Source organism: Oncorhynchus kisutch, linkage group LG5 (assembly GCF_002021735.2).
Source record: "Oncorhynchus kisutch isolate 150728-3 linkage group LG5, Okis_V2, whole genome shotgun sequence".
NCBI classification, from domain to species: domain Eukaryota; kingdom Metazoa; phylum Chordata; class Actinopteri; order Salmoniformes; family Salmonidae; genus Oncorhynchus; species Oncorhynchus kisutch.
In genome coordinates, this window is record NC_034178.2 from 69,103,434 (window position 1) to 69,117,919 (window position 14,486).

General features: G+C 45.2%; 1 protein-coding gene across 1 annotated transcript in view; it reads right to left on the minus strand.

Annotated features, from left to right (window-relative positions):
* grip2b (glutamate receptor interacting protein 2b) overlaps positions 1-14,486 on the minus strand; it is a 223,823-nt gene that overhangs the window by 21,369 nt on the left and 187,968 nt on the right. The window contains 2 exon segments of the mRNA XM_031825732.1: positions 12,646-12,802; positions 13,628-13,816. Coding sequence (XP_031681592.1) covers positions 12,646-12,802; positions 13,628-13,816 — 346 coding nt within the window.

The following is a 14,486-nucleotide window of genomic DNA, read 5'->3' on the forward strand; positions in this document are numbered from 1 at the left end:
ACGAGTGGGCTCCCTGACAAGACTACGGTCGGCGATGAAATAATTTGCCTCTACTGTCCAATCTATTGGTGAACGTAAAATCACTGGAGAATAAACTGGATGAGCTCCGTTTGAGACTATCCTACCAACGTGATCTGAATAACTGTAATATCCTATGTTTCTCAGGGTCTGAATATGGACATGGATAATACACGGGTGATGACAACAGCCTGGGATCGAACCCGAGGCTGTAGTGGTGCCTCAGACCGCTGCGATGCAGTGCCTGCACCACTCAGGAGGCCCGTTTCTCTCTCTTTTTTTCTCTGCATTGCCAGAAAGGGCCCATAAGTCATAATTTCACTGCAAGTCTACACCTGTTGTTTACAAAGCATGTGACAAATACAACTGTATTTTATTTGATGGCACCGCAGTGAAGCTGGCTGGTGTATCTGTGACAACACATGAAGTACAACCCGTGTAACATGTAACACGTGTCGGTACATGAACATGTCCTCATGGTCTAACACTGTACCACTCATCTCAGTGCAAGAGGTGTCACTATAGTCCCTGGTTCGATTCCAGGTTGTATCACATCCAGCCGTGACTGGTCCCGTAGTCCCGTAGGGTGGTGCAAAATTGGCCCAGGATTGGCCGGGGTTGGCCGTCATTGTAAATAATAATTTGTTCTTAACTGACTTGCCTAGTTAAATACATTTTTTATTTTTTATTATGAAGTTGTTGTCAGGTTGGCTGGTGTATCTTTGACAATGCAGGAACGACAATAACTGAGCAGCCCTGAAAGACCATCACAACGCTATCAAAACTCCCACAGCTCACCAACAGGCCTTCAACAACAACAGCTGATGTTACAGCAACAAGTCTGCTAAATGACTAAAATGTCAATGTAAATGTGCTGGTCAGGGGGAAAAGAAACGACCAAATGATGAAACCAAAGAACGATGCTTAAGGGTTGTTTGAGCAAAGAACATATAGAAGAGGAGAATGGTACATGAAGCCCTACTGTGAGATAAACAGGCGGAGGAGAATGGTTCATGAAGCCCTACTGTGAGATAAACAGGCGGAGGAGAATGCACTAATTCACAATTGTGACACAACACTTGAGATGAGGGAGAAATAGAGAGAGAGAGAGAATGGGGGGAACAGAGAGAGAGACAAAAACAAAGCGAGAGAGACAGGGACTGGGACACCGAGAGAGAGAGAGAGAGAGAGAGAGAGTGTGAGAGAAAGAGAGAGACAAAGACAGAGAGTTGAGACAGAGACAGAGTACAAACAGAGACAGACAGAGATAGAGTGTTGACACAGAGACAGAGAGTATGAACAGAGACAGAGAGAGACAGAGAGTTGAGACAGAGACAGAGAGTTGAGACAGAGACAGAGAGTACGAACAGAGACAGACAGAGACAGAGAGTTGAGACAGAGACAGAGAGTACAAACAGAGACAGACAGAGACAGAGAGTTGAGACAGAGACAGAGAGAGACAGAGAGTTGAGACAGAGACAGAGAGTACGAACAGAGACAGACAGAGACAGAGAGTTGCGACAGAGACAGAGAGTACGAACAGGGACAGACAGAGACAGAGAGTTGAGACAGAGAGTACGAACAGAGACAGACAGAGACAGAGAGTTGAGACAGAGACAGAGAGAGACAGAGAGTTGAGACAGAGACAGAGAGTACGAACAGAGACAGACAGAGACAGAGAGTACGAACAGAGACAGACAGAGACAGAGAGTTGAGACAGAGACAGAGAGTTGAGACAGAGACAGAGAGAGACAGAGAGTTGAGACAGAGACAGAGAGTACGAACAGAGACAGACAGAGACAGAGAGTTGAGACAGAGACAGAGAGTACAAACAGAGACAGACAGAGACAGAGAGTTGAGACAGAGACAGAGAGAGACAGAGAGTTGAGACAGAGACAGAGAGTACGAACAGAGACAGACAGAGACAGAGAGTTGCGACAGAGACAGAGAGTACGAACAGGGACAGACAGAGACAGAGAGTTGAGACAGAGAGTACGAACAGAGACAGACAGAGACAGAGAGTTGAGACAGAGACAGAGAGAGACAGAGAGTTGAGACAGAGACAGAGAGTACGAACAGAGACAGACAGAGACAGAGAGTACGAACAGAGACAGACAGAGACAGAGAGTTGAGACAGAGACAGAGAGTTGAGACAGAGACAGAGAGAGACAGAGAGTTGAGACAGAGACAGAGAGTACGAACAGAGACAGACAGAGACAGAGAGTTGCGACAGAGACAGAGAGTACGAACAGGGACAGACAGAGACAGAGAGTTGAGACAGAGAGTACGAACAGAGACAGACAGAGACAGAGAGTTGAGACAGAGACAGAGAGAGACAGAGAGTTGAGACAGAGACAGAGAGTACGAACAGAGACAGACAGAGACAGAGAGTACGAACAGAGACAGACAGAGACAGAGAGTTGAGACAGAGACAGAGAGTTGAGACAGAGACAGAGAGAGACAGAGAGTTGAGACAGAGACAGAGAGTACGAACAGAGACAGACAGAGACAGAGAGTTGACACGTGAAAGAGGTACGTGAAACAAATAAAAAAAATAAAGACAGGCTTTCAATCTTTACAATTTTTGTATGTTTTAATGACATCGATGTATTCTAATAGCTGATATAAATCTTCTATATGGTAGCTGCTAAGTGGGTTGATGCTGGTTATTACCAGAAGCCAAGCTGTGGCTGTAGTGTAAATTGGATTTAAGACAGCAGGACTGAAACGTGTTGGATAATGGAGCCATTAGTTCCTCCTCCTCGTTCTCTTCCTGGTTCTACAAGAATAGCATAATACATCACAGCATTTTACAAAGCCTATTATTATTATTATAGTATACAGTTGAAGCAGGACCAACTCAGTGGCCTTGTGATTAGAGTATCCGCCCTGAGATTGGGAGTTCGACCCCCTGGCCATGTCAGACCAAAGACTTTGCTTGGCACTCAGCATTAAAACAGGACAGATTGGGGGAATGGGCCTGCGATAGACGAGTGTCATCTCAAGGGAATGTATCAAGCTGCCTCACACTATATAAACAGGAGATAGACTAGTGTCCTGTCCAGGGAGTGTTTCAAACTGCCTCACGCTACAGAAACAGGAGATAGACTAGTGTCCTGTCCAGGGAGTGTATCAAACTGCCTCATGCTATAGAAACAGGAGATAGACTAGTGTCCTGTCCAGGGAGTGTATCAAACTGCCTCACACTACAGAAACAGGAGATAGACTAGTGTCCTGTCCATGGAGTGTTTCAAACTGCCTCACACTATAGAAACAGGAGATAGACTAGTGTCCTGTCCAGGGAGTGTTTCTGTCCAGGGAGTGTTTCAAACTGCCTCACACTACAGAAACAGGAGATAGACTCATGTCCTGTCAAATCAAATCAAAGTTGATTTGTCACATGCGCCAAATACAACAGGTGTACAGTCGTGGCCAAAAGTTTTGAGAATGACACAAATATTACTTTCCACAAAGTTTGCTGCTTCAGTGTCTTTAGATATTTTTGGCATGGAATACTGAAGTATAATTACAAGCATTTCATAAGTGTCAAAGGCTTTTATTGACAATTACATGATGTTGATGTAAAGACTCAATATTTGCAGCGTTGACCCTTCTTTTCCAAGACCTCTGCAATCCACCCTGGCATGCTGTCAATTAACTTCTGGACCACATCCTGACAGATGGCAGCCCATTCTTGCATAATCAATGCTTGGAGTTTGTCATAATTTGTGGGTTTTTGTTTGTCTGCTTCTTGAGGGTTGACCACAAGTTCTCAATGGGATTAAGGTCTGGGGAGTTTCCTGGCCATGGATCCAAAATATCGATGTTTTGTTCCCCGAGCCACTTAGTTATCACTTTAGCCTTATGGCAAGGTGCTCCATCATGCTGGAAAAGGCATTGTTCGTCACCAAACTGTTCCTGGATGGTTGGGAGAAGTTGCTCTCGGAGGATGTGTTAGTACCATTCTTTATTCATGGCTGTGTTCTTAGGCAAAATTGTGAGTGAGCCCACTCCATTGGCTGAGAAGCAACCGCTGAGACATGAATGGTCTCAGGATGCTTTACTGTTGGCATGACACAGGACTGATGGTAGCGCTCACCTTGTCTTCTCCGGACAAGCTTTTTTCCGGATGCCCCAAACAATCGGAAAGGGGATTCATCAGAGAAAATTACTTTAACCCAGTCCTCAGCAGTCCAATCCCTGTACCTTTTGCAGAATATCAGTCTGTCCCTGATGTTTTTCCTGTAGAGAATTGGCTTCTTTTCTGCCCTTCTTGACACCAGGCCATCCTCCAAAAGTCTTCGCCTCACTGTGTGTGCAGATGCACTCACACCTGCCTGCTGCCATTCCTGAGCAAGCTCTGTACTGGTGGTGCCCCGATACCGCAGCTGAATCAACTTTAGGTGGTGCTGGTGCTTGCTGGACTTTCTTGGGCGCCCTGAAGCCTTCTTCAACAACAATTGAACTGCTCTCCTTGATGATCCGATAAATGGTTGATTTAGGCGCAATCTTACTGGCAGCAATATCCTTGCCTGTGAAGCCCTTTTTTTGCAAAGCTATGATGATGGCAAGTGTTTCCTTGCAGGTAACCATGGTTGACAGAGGAAGAACAATGATTCCAAGCACCACCCTCCTTTTGAAGCTTCCAGTCTGTTATTCGAACTCAATCAGCATGACAGAGTGATCTCCAGCCTTGTCCTCGTCAACACTCAAACCTGTGTTAACGGGAGAATCACTGACATGATGTCAGCTAGTCCTTTTGTGGCAGGCTGAAAAGCAGTGAACATTTTTTGGGTTGATTCAGTTAATTTGCATGGCAAATAGGGACTTTACAATTAATTGCAATTCATCTGATCACTCTTCATAACATTCTGGTGTATATACAAATTGCCATCATACAAACTGAGGCAGCAAACTTTGTGAAAATTAATATTTGTGTCATTCTCAAAACTTTTGGCCACGACTGTAGACCTTACAGTGAAATGTTTACTTACAGGCTCTAACCAATAGTGCCAAGCGGTAGTAGAGAGAACAGTCTATGACCATTTCTAGGGCCTTCCTTGGACACCGCCTGGTGTATAGGTCCTGGATGACAGGTAGCTTAGCCCCAGTGATGTACTGGGCTGTACACACTACCCTCTGAAGTGCCTTGCGGTCAGAGGCCGAGCAATTGCCATAACAGGCAGTGAAGCAACCATGCTCTCGATGTTGCAGCTGTAGAACCTTTTGAGGATCTCAGGACCCATGCCAAATCTATTTAGTTTCCTGGGGGGGAATAGGCTTTGTCGTGCCCTCTTCACGACTGTCTTGGTGTGTTTGAACCATTCTAGTTTGTTGTTGATGTGGACACGGTCTCAACCTGCTCCACTAAAGCCCCTTTGATGAGAATGGGGGCGTGCCTGGTCCTCCTTTTCCTGTAGTCCACAATCTTATCCTTAGTCTTAGTTACGTTGAGGGATAGGTTGTTGTCCTGGCACCACTTGGCCAGGTCTCTGACCTCCTCCCTGTAGGCTGTCTCATCGTTGTCGGTGATCAGGCCTAGCACTGTTGTGTCGTCTGCAAACTTAATGATGGTGTTGGAGTCGTACCTGGCCATGCAGTTGTGGGTGAACAGGGAGTACAGGAGGGGACCGAGCATGCACTCCTGCGGAGCTCCAGTTTTGAGGATCAGCATAGCAGATGTGTTGCTACCTACCCTCACCACCTGGGGGCGGCCCGTCAGGAAGTCCAGGATCCAGTTGCAGAGGGAGGTGTTTAGTCCCAGGATCCTTAGCTTAGTGATGAGCTTTGAGAGCACTATGGTGTTGAACGCTGAGCTGTTGTCAATGAATAGCATTCTCACATAAGTGTTCCTTTTGTCCAGGTGGGAAAGGGCAGTGTGGAGTGCAATAGAGATTGTATCATCTGTGGATCTGTTTGGGCGGTATGCAAATTTGGGTGGGTCTAGGGTTGCTGGGATAATGGTGTTGATGTGAGCCATTACCAACCTTTCAAAGCACTTCATGGCTACGGACGTGAGTGCTACAGGTCTGTAGTCATTTAGGCTGGTTGCCTTTGTGTTCTTGGACACAGGGACTATGGTGGTCTGCTTGAAACATGTTGGTATTATAGACTTAATCAGGGACATGTTGAAAATGTCAATGAAGACACCTGCCAGTTGGTCAGCACTTGCCTGGAGCACACGTCCCGGTAATTCGTCTGGCTCCGCAGCCTTGTGTAGGTTGACCTGTTTAAAGGTCTTACTCACGTCGGCTACGGAGAGCGTGATCACACAGTCATCCGGAACAGCTGATGCTCTCATGCATGCCTCAGTGTTGCTTGCCTCGAAGCGATCATAGAAGTGATTTAGCTCGTCTGGAAGGCTTGTGTCACTGGGCAGCTTGCGGCTGTGTTCCTTTGTAGTCTATAGTAGTTTGCAAGATCTGCCACATAATAGCTGGTGTAGTATGATTCAATCTTAGCCCTGTATTGACGCTTTGCCTGTTTGATGGTTCATCGCAGGGCATAGCAGGATTTCTTGTAAGCTTTCGGGTTAGAGTCCCGCACCTTGAAAGTGGCAGCTCTACCCTTTAGATTAGTGCGAATGTTGCCTGTAATCCATGGCTTCTGGTTGGGGTATGTACGTACAAACACTGTGGGGACGAAGTCCTCAATGCACTTATTGATAAAGCCAGTGACTGGGCCTCCCGGGTGGTGCAGTGTTTAAGGGCGTTGGCCTAGCGTCGGTAGGGATATCCTTGTCTCATCGCGCACCAGCGACTCCTGTGGCGGGCCGGGCGCAGTGCGTGCTAACCAAGGTTGCCAGGTGCACGGTGTTTCCTCCGATATATTGGTGCGGCTGGCTTCCGGGTTGGATGCCTGCTGTGTGATGAAGCAGTGCGGCTTGGTTGGGTTGTGTATCGGAGGACGCATGACTTTCAACCTTCGTCTCTCCCGAGCCTGTATGGGAGTTGTAGCGATGAGACAAGATAGTAGCTACTAAAAACAATTGGAAACCATGAAATTGGGGAGAAAAAGGGGTAAAAAAAAAAGGTAAAGCCAGTGACTGATGTGATGTACTCCTCAAAGCCATCGGAAGAATCCTGGAACATGTTCCAGTCCTGTAGTTTAGCATCTGCTTCATCTGACCACTTCTTTATAGACCGAGTCACTGGTGCTTCCTGCTTTAATTTTTGCATTGTAAGCAAGAATCAGGAGGATAGACTTGTGGTTGGATTTACCAAATGGAGGGCGAGGGAGAGCTTAGACGTGATTTAGCTCGTTTGGTAGGCTAGTGTCACTGTGTCAAGTGAGTGTATCAAGCTGCCTCATGCTACAGAAACAGGAGATAGACTAGTGTCCTGTCCAGGGAGTTTATCAAGACATGAGGGTTATTTCATTCAACAACATATTATATAACACTGACTGAATCACAGGCATCATGTGTGACAGTTGAACAGCAGTTGGAGAGCAGTTGGAGAGTAGTTGAACAGCAGTTGGAGAGCAGTTGGAAAGCAGTTGGAGAGCAGTTGGAGAGCAGTTGGAGAGCAGTTGGAGAGCAGTTGGAGAGCAGTTGAACAGCAGTTGAACAGCAGTTGAACAGCAGTTGAACAGCAGTTGGAGAGCAGTTGGAGAGCAGTTGGAGAGCAGTTGAACAGCAGTTGGAGAGCAGTTGGAGAGCAGTTGAACAGCAGTTGAACAGCAGTTGGAGAGCAGTTGAACAGCAGTTGAACAACAGTTGGAGAGCAGTTGGACAGCAGTTGAACAGCAGTTGGAGAGCAGTTGGAGAGCAGTTGAACAGCAGTTGGACAGCAGTTGAACAGCAGTTGGAGAGCAGTTGGACAGCAGTTGGACAGCAGTTGGACAGCAGTTGGAGAGCAGTTGGACAGCAGTTGGACAGCAGTTGGAGTGCAGTTGAAGAGCAGTTGGAGAATGCTAACTGGCAGTTACAGGTCCAGGCACTGGAGAAGCAGGATGGGGGAGTATAGGTGGGAACCACAGGAGGCTGCTGAGGGGAGGACAGCTCATAATAATGGCTGGAATGGGGTGAATGGAATGGCATCAAACACATGGAAACCAGTTGGTTGATATGTTGGATATCATTCCATTTATTTTGTTCCCATCATCACTTTGAGCCAGTCTTGCCACTGGCCCGCCTGTGGTGGGAACATTAACCTTATGCTCTGGTAATTCTATAGTCTATAGGTGGGAACATTAACCTTATGCTTTGGTAATTCTATAGTCTATAGGTGGGAACATTAATCTTATGCTCTGGTAATTCTATAGTCTATAGTTGGGAACATTAACCTTATGCTCTGGTAATTCTATAGTCTATAGGTGGGAACATTAACCTTATGCTCTGGTAATTCTATAGTCTATAGTTGGGAACATTAACCTTATGCTCTGGTAATTCTATAGTCTATAGTTGGGAACATTAACCTTATGCTCTGGTAATTCTATAGTCTATAGTTGGGAACATTAACCTTATGCTCTGGTAATTCTATAGTCTATAGTTGGGAACATTAACCTTATGCTCTGGTAATTCTATAGTCTATAGGTGGGAACATTAATCTTATGCTCTGGTAATTCTATAGTCTATAGGTGGGAACATTAACCTTATGCTCTGGTAATTCTATAGTCTATAGTTGGGAACATTAACCTTATGCTCTGGTAATTCTATAGTCTATAGTTGGGAACATTAACCTTATGCTCTGGTAATTCTATAGTCTATAGTTGGGAACATTAACCTTATGCTCTGGTAATTCTATAGTCTATAGTTGGGAACATTAACCTTATGCTCTGGTAATTCTATAGTCTATAGGTGGGAACATTAATCTTATGCTCTGGTAATTCTATAGTCTATAGTTGGGAACATTAACCTTATGCTCTGGTAATTCTATAGTCTATAGGTGGGAACATTAACCTTATGCTCTGGTAATTCTATAGTCTATAGTTGGGAACATTAACCTTATGCTCTGGTAATTCTATAGTCTATAGTTGGGAACATTAACCTTATGCTCTGGTAATTCTATAGTCTATAGTTGGGAACATTAACCTTATGCTCTGGTAATTCTATAGTCTATAGGTGGGAACATTAACCTTATGCTCTGGTAATTCTATAGTCTATAGGTAGGAACATCAACCTATGCTCTGGTAATTCTATAGTCTATAGTTGGGAACATTAACCTTATGCTCTGGTAATTCTATAGTCTATAGTTGGGAACATTAACCTTATGCTCTGGTAAATCTATCGTCTATAGGTGGGAACATTAACCTATGCTCTGGTGATTCTACAGTCTATAGGTGGGAACATTAACCTATGCTCTGGTAATTCTATGGTCTATAGTTGGGAACATTAACCTTATGCTCTGGTAATTCTATAGTCTATAGGTAGGAACATCAACCTTATGCTCTGGTAATTCTATAGTCTATAGGTAGGAACATCAACCTTGTGCTCTGGTAATTCTATAGGCTATAGGTAGGAACATCAACCTTATGCTCTGGTAATTCTATAGTCTATAGTTGGGAACATTAACCTTATGCTCTGGTAATTCTATAGTCTATAGGTAGGAACATCAACCTATGCTCCGGTAATACTATAGTCTATAGGTGGGAACATCAACCTATGCTCTGGTAATTCTATAGTCTATAGGTGGGAACATCAACCTATGCTCTGGTAATTCTATAGTCTATAGGTAGGAACATCAACCTATGGTAAGTCTCTCCATGTTGTGTAACCCTGCATCAGAGACATCATGTGATAGTTGAAGAGCAGTTAATTTTTAAAAATGTTTTAAGGTTTTGAAATTGAACCTTTATATAACTAGGCAAGTCAGTTAAGAACAAATTCTTATTTACAATGACAGCCTACACCGGGAAAACCCGGACGATGCTGGGCCAATTGTGTGCCGCCCTATGGGACTCCCAATCACAGCCGGTTGTGATACAGCCTGGATGGTAGAGTAGACATGGGGTCAGAGCCTTAGAGGAGGTGCTAAGAGGAGGCTGATACACTCATACATTACCCGCTCCACTAGTGACTTAGTGATAATGACGTCACAAGCAGCTCTGAGGCCTTGAGCACACAACTAGAGGCAAAATACAATCTCAGGCAGACCACTCCCCCCATGATTTAGCGGTCTAGAAACAATGACGTGACTTTTTTGCAGCTCTATCTGTGAGTCCAGCCTTAGGTGGGTTTGATGTCATGAAGGTTGAACAGGACTTTGTGGACTAACATGAAGCACCTAGTCTAAGGCCTTCTGAGTTCATGACTATGAGTAGTTCATTTTTGCAACCTGCAAAATGCCTGGTACTGTTATGGGGTATTAAGACATGTCAAGAGACAAGAGTCTGTGGGTCTCAGTGATATCTCTGAGTGAGAGTCTGTCTCACAGTGAGTCTTACCCTGAATGTGTGTCCCAGTCATCTTCATTGAAGCCCACATCGCACGGTGATCATTATGTCATTCTATGTAACGTACCACTGAATCAGAGGCATCATATTGGACAGGTAAATGACCCTAAGTGGCAGGGACAGTTCATGACACTCAGATCTTTAGTGATGGCGTAATCACAAGCAGCTCTGAGGCCACACAGCTACACTATTAGAAAAAAAGGTGCTATCTAAAACCTCTTTGGCTGCCCCCATAGCATAACCCTTTAAAGAACCCTTTTGGGTTCCATGTAGAACCCTTTCCACAGAAGAACCAAAAAGGGTTATTCTATGGGGACAGCCAAAGAACCCTTTTGGAGCCCTTTTTTTCTAGGAGTGTAGAGGCAAATAGAGAAGAAAAGCTATCGTGGCTCAGAATCAATAAGCTACATTTCAGAAATACCAAAGTTTCGACAGCCTTCATCAGAATTTAACGGCTGTGCTGTCATGAGGGTTGCTGTCACGACTCCAACCGAAGGTGGCTCCCCTTCCTGTTTGGGTGGCGCTCGGCGGTCGTTGTCACCGGCCTACTAGCTGCCACTGATCCTTTTTTCCCCTTTCTGTTTATTGGTTTCGCCTGTTTGTGTTTTAGGCTGATTAGTCGGGCTTTATTTACCAGTAGACCCGCCTGCTCTTTGTGGGGGATTGTTTTGTGTAATTGTGTGCACGTCTGTGGGTTAAGTGTTTGCCATTTCGTGGGGTTTGCTGGACAGTTTAAGTCCCCGTGTTTGGGGCATTTGTTTTGTTGTGCGCCCCGCCCCGTGTTTCGTGGGGTTGGCTTATGTTTGCCGTTTTGTGCATAAAAGATAGCGCTACCCTGAACTCTCTGCTTCCTGCGCCTGCCTTCTCACCCACTACACCCAGTCCGTTACAGTTGCACAGTACTTTGTGTACTATCTACAAAAACCCTGCAACCTGCAAATATGGGATACTGTCATCAGCCTTCCATTGTTGCTACCTGTAAAGAACTGGTAGTCATTGGGTTTCCCAACCTAGAAAGACCAGATACTCTTTTGGGGCCTACCATTGTTTCAACCTAGAAAGACCGGATTCTGTTATGGGGCCTACCATTGTTTCAACCTAGAAAGACCGGATACTGTTTGGGGCCAACCATTGTTTCAACCTAGAAAGACCAGATACTCTTTTGGGGCCTACCATTGTTTCAACCTAGAAAGACCGGATTCTGTTATGGGGCCTACCATTGTTTCAACCTAGAAAGACCGGATACTGTTTTGGGGCCTACCATTGTTTCAACCTAGAAAGACCGGATACTGTTTTGGGGCCAACCATTGTTTCAACCTAGAAAGACCAGATACTCTTTTGGGGCCTACCATTGTTTCAACCTAGAAAGACCAGATACTGTTTTGGGGCCTACCATTGTTTCAACCTAGAAAGACCAGATACTCTTTTGGGGCCTACCATTGTTTCAACCTAGAAAGACCAGATACTGTTTTGGGGCCTACCATTGTTTCAACCTAGAAAGACCAGATACTGTTTTGGGGCCTACCATTGTTTCAACCTAGAAAGACCAGATACTGTTTTGTGGCCTACCATTGTTTCAACCTAGAAAGACCGGATTCTGTTATGGGGCCTACCATTGTTTCAACCTAGAAAGACCGGATTCTGTTATGGGGCCTACCATTGTTTCAACCTAGAAAGACCGGATTCTGTTTTGGGACCTACCATTGTTTCAACCTAGAAAGACCGGATTCTGTTTTGGGGCCTACCATTGTTTCAACCTAGAAAGACCGGATTCTGTTTTGGGGCCTACTATTGTTTCAACCTAGAAAGACCGGATTCTGTTTTGGGGCCTACCATTGTTTCAACCTAGAAAGACTAGGTAGATACAGTCACGGGTTCTTCCATTGTTTTCCAAGAATTCCCAGGTTTTCTAGAAATCCTGATTGGAGGATTGTTAATGTTCTACTTATTGCTTCCTGATTCCAGGAATCTTCCAACCAAGATATCTGGAAAACGTAGGAATTTGGGGGAAACGTACCAGAAATTTCCAACACTAGTTGGACCTGCTACTACCATGAGGTCTCCAGTCCAAAGTGAGTCTTACCCTGAATGCTTATATGAGATGTGCATATCACCTACACACTTTACAGTGTCCATAGTGAGTATAGTATGCAACGAGGGGTGAGATGTGAGGCTTGAAGATGTCCTAAAATGTACACCATACGGGGGGGGCTCCACAGTGAGTCTTATTACCCTGACGGTTTGTCCCAGTCGTCTTCACTGAAGCCCCCGTCACTGAAAGGGTAGTTCTTACTGCGGCGGCCCGGGGGTGGGGGGCTGTTCCTCTGCTTAGCACTCCTCCACTCATGGGGATGCAGGGCGATGCCTGCTGCCTGGTGGATGTAGGTTCCTGCAGAGGAGGGAGGGAGATGGGCGATAAGAGAATTAGATAGACACAACATAGAAAGAGAGAGAGAGAGACAACATGCTCTACACAAAAGAGACAACAAATGGAAGGACCAGAAAGGACCAGAAAGAGGTGGATAGGGTATAATAAAACAACTATATTTCTATTTTTCAAACTGTATCAGGAAACATCCTGTATAGGTCTACTGTACCACTGGTCTCCCTATAGACATCCTGTATAGGTCTACCACTGGTCTCCCTATAGACATCCTGTATAGGTCTACCACTGGTCTCCCTATAGACATCCTGTATAGGTCTACTGTACCACTGGTCTCCCTATAGACATCCTGTATAGGTCTACTGTACCACTGGTCAACTTATAGACATCCTGTATAGGTCTACTGTACCACTGGTCTCCCTATAGACATCCTGTATAGGTCTACTGTACCACTGGTCTCCCTATAGACATTCTGTATAGGTCTACCACTGGTCTCCCTATAGACATCCTGTATAGGTCTACCACTGGTCTCCCTATAGACATCCTGTATAGGTCTACCACTGGTCTCCCTATAGACATCCTGTATAGGTCTACTGTACCACTGGTCTCCCTATAGACATCCTGTATAGGTCTACCACTGGTCTCCCTATAGACATCCTGTATAGGTCTAACACTGGTCTCACCTTGGCTGCCGTAGCCAGTGTAAATTCCTGAGCCATCCCAGGACTACGTTATAACACCATGTATAAGTCTACCACTAATCCTAGCTTCAACCCTGGCCCTAACCATAACCCTACCACAGATTTCACCATGTCTACCACTAGTCTTTACCTTGGCTTCCGTAGCCGGCGTCGATGCCAGATCCGTCCCAGGACTCCATGGCAGAGTCCACACTGGGTATGGTGGTGGAGTAGATCTCTGACAGCTTGTTGGTCTTCTGAGAGTCTGTCATGTCTGATATGTCCTCGGTGTCACTCAAATCATTCTCCGTCTCTCCATCCTTCTTCTTCTCGTCTGCTACTGAGGGAGGAAGAGGGAAAGATCTATTCAGAGTACTGTCTTTGAGTCTTGTCGATACCGCTAATTTACCAACCTTACCAGAATCTTCTGTCAATTTGGTAATTAACAGGTAATCTATGGTAAATTTGGTAATTTATACTTGAATAACTTTAAAAAAGGCTCTCCCTCGCCCTCCCTTTGGCAAATCTGACCATAACTCTATTCTCCTGATTCCTGCGTACAAGCAAAAACTAAAACAGGAAGTACCAGTAACACGCTCAATAGACTGGAATATGTTCCGTGATTCATTCGATAAAATTGAGGAGTTTACCACATCAGTCACCGGCTTCATTAATAAGTGCATCGATGACATTGACCCCACAGTGACTGTACATTCAGTACACACCCAAACCAGAAGCCACAGGCAACATCCGCACTGATCTAAAGTTTAGAGCTGCCGCTTTCAAGGAGCTGGACACTAATCTGGATGCTTATAAGAAATCTCACAACGACCTCAGACGAACAATCAAACAGGCAATGTGTCAATACAGGACTAAGATCGAATCCTACTATGCTCATCGGATGTGGCAGGGCTTGCAAACTATCACGGACTACAAAGGGAAACCCAGCCGCGAGCTGCCCAGTTTAACATTCACTATGTCCTGGTTAAGACCATAACGTCTCATAATAA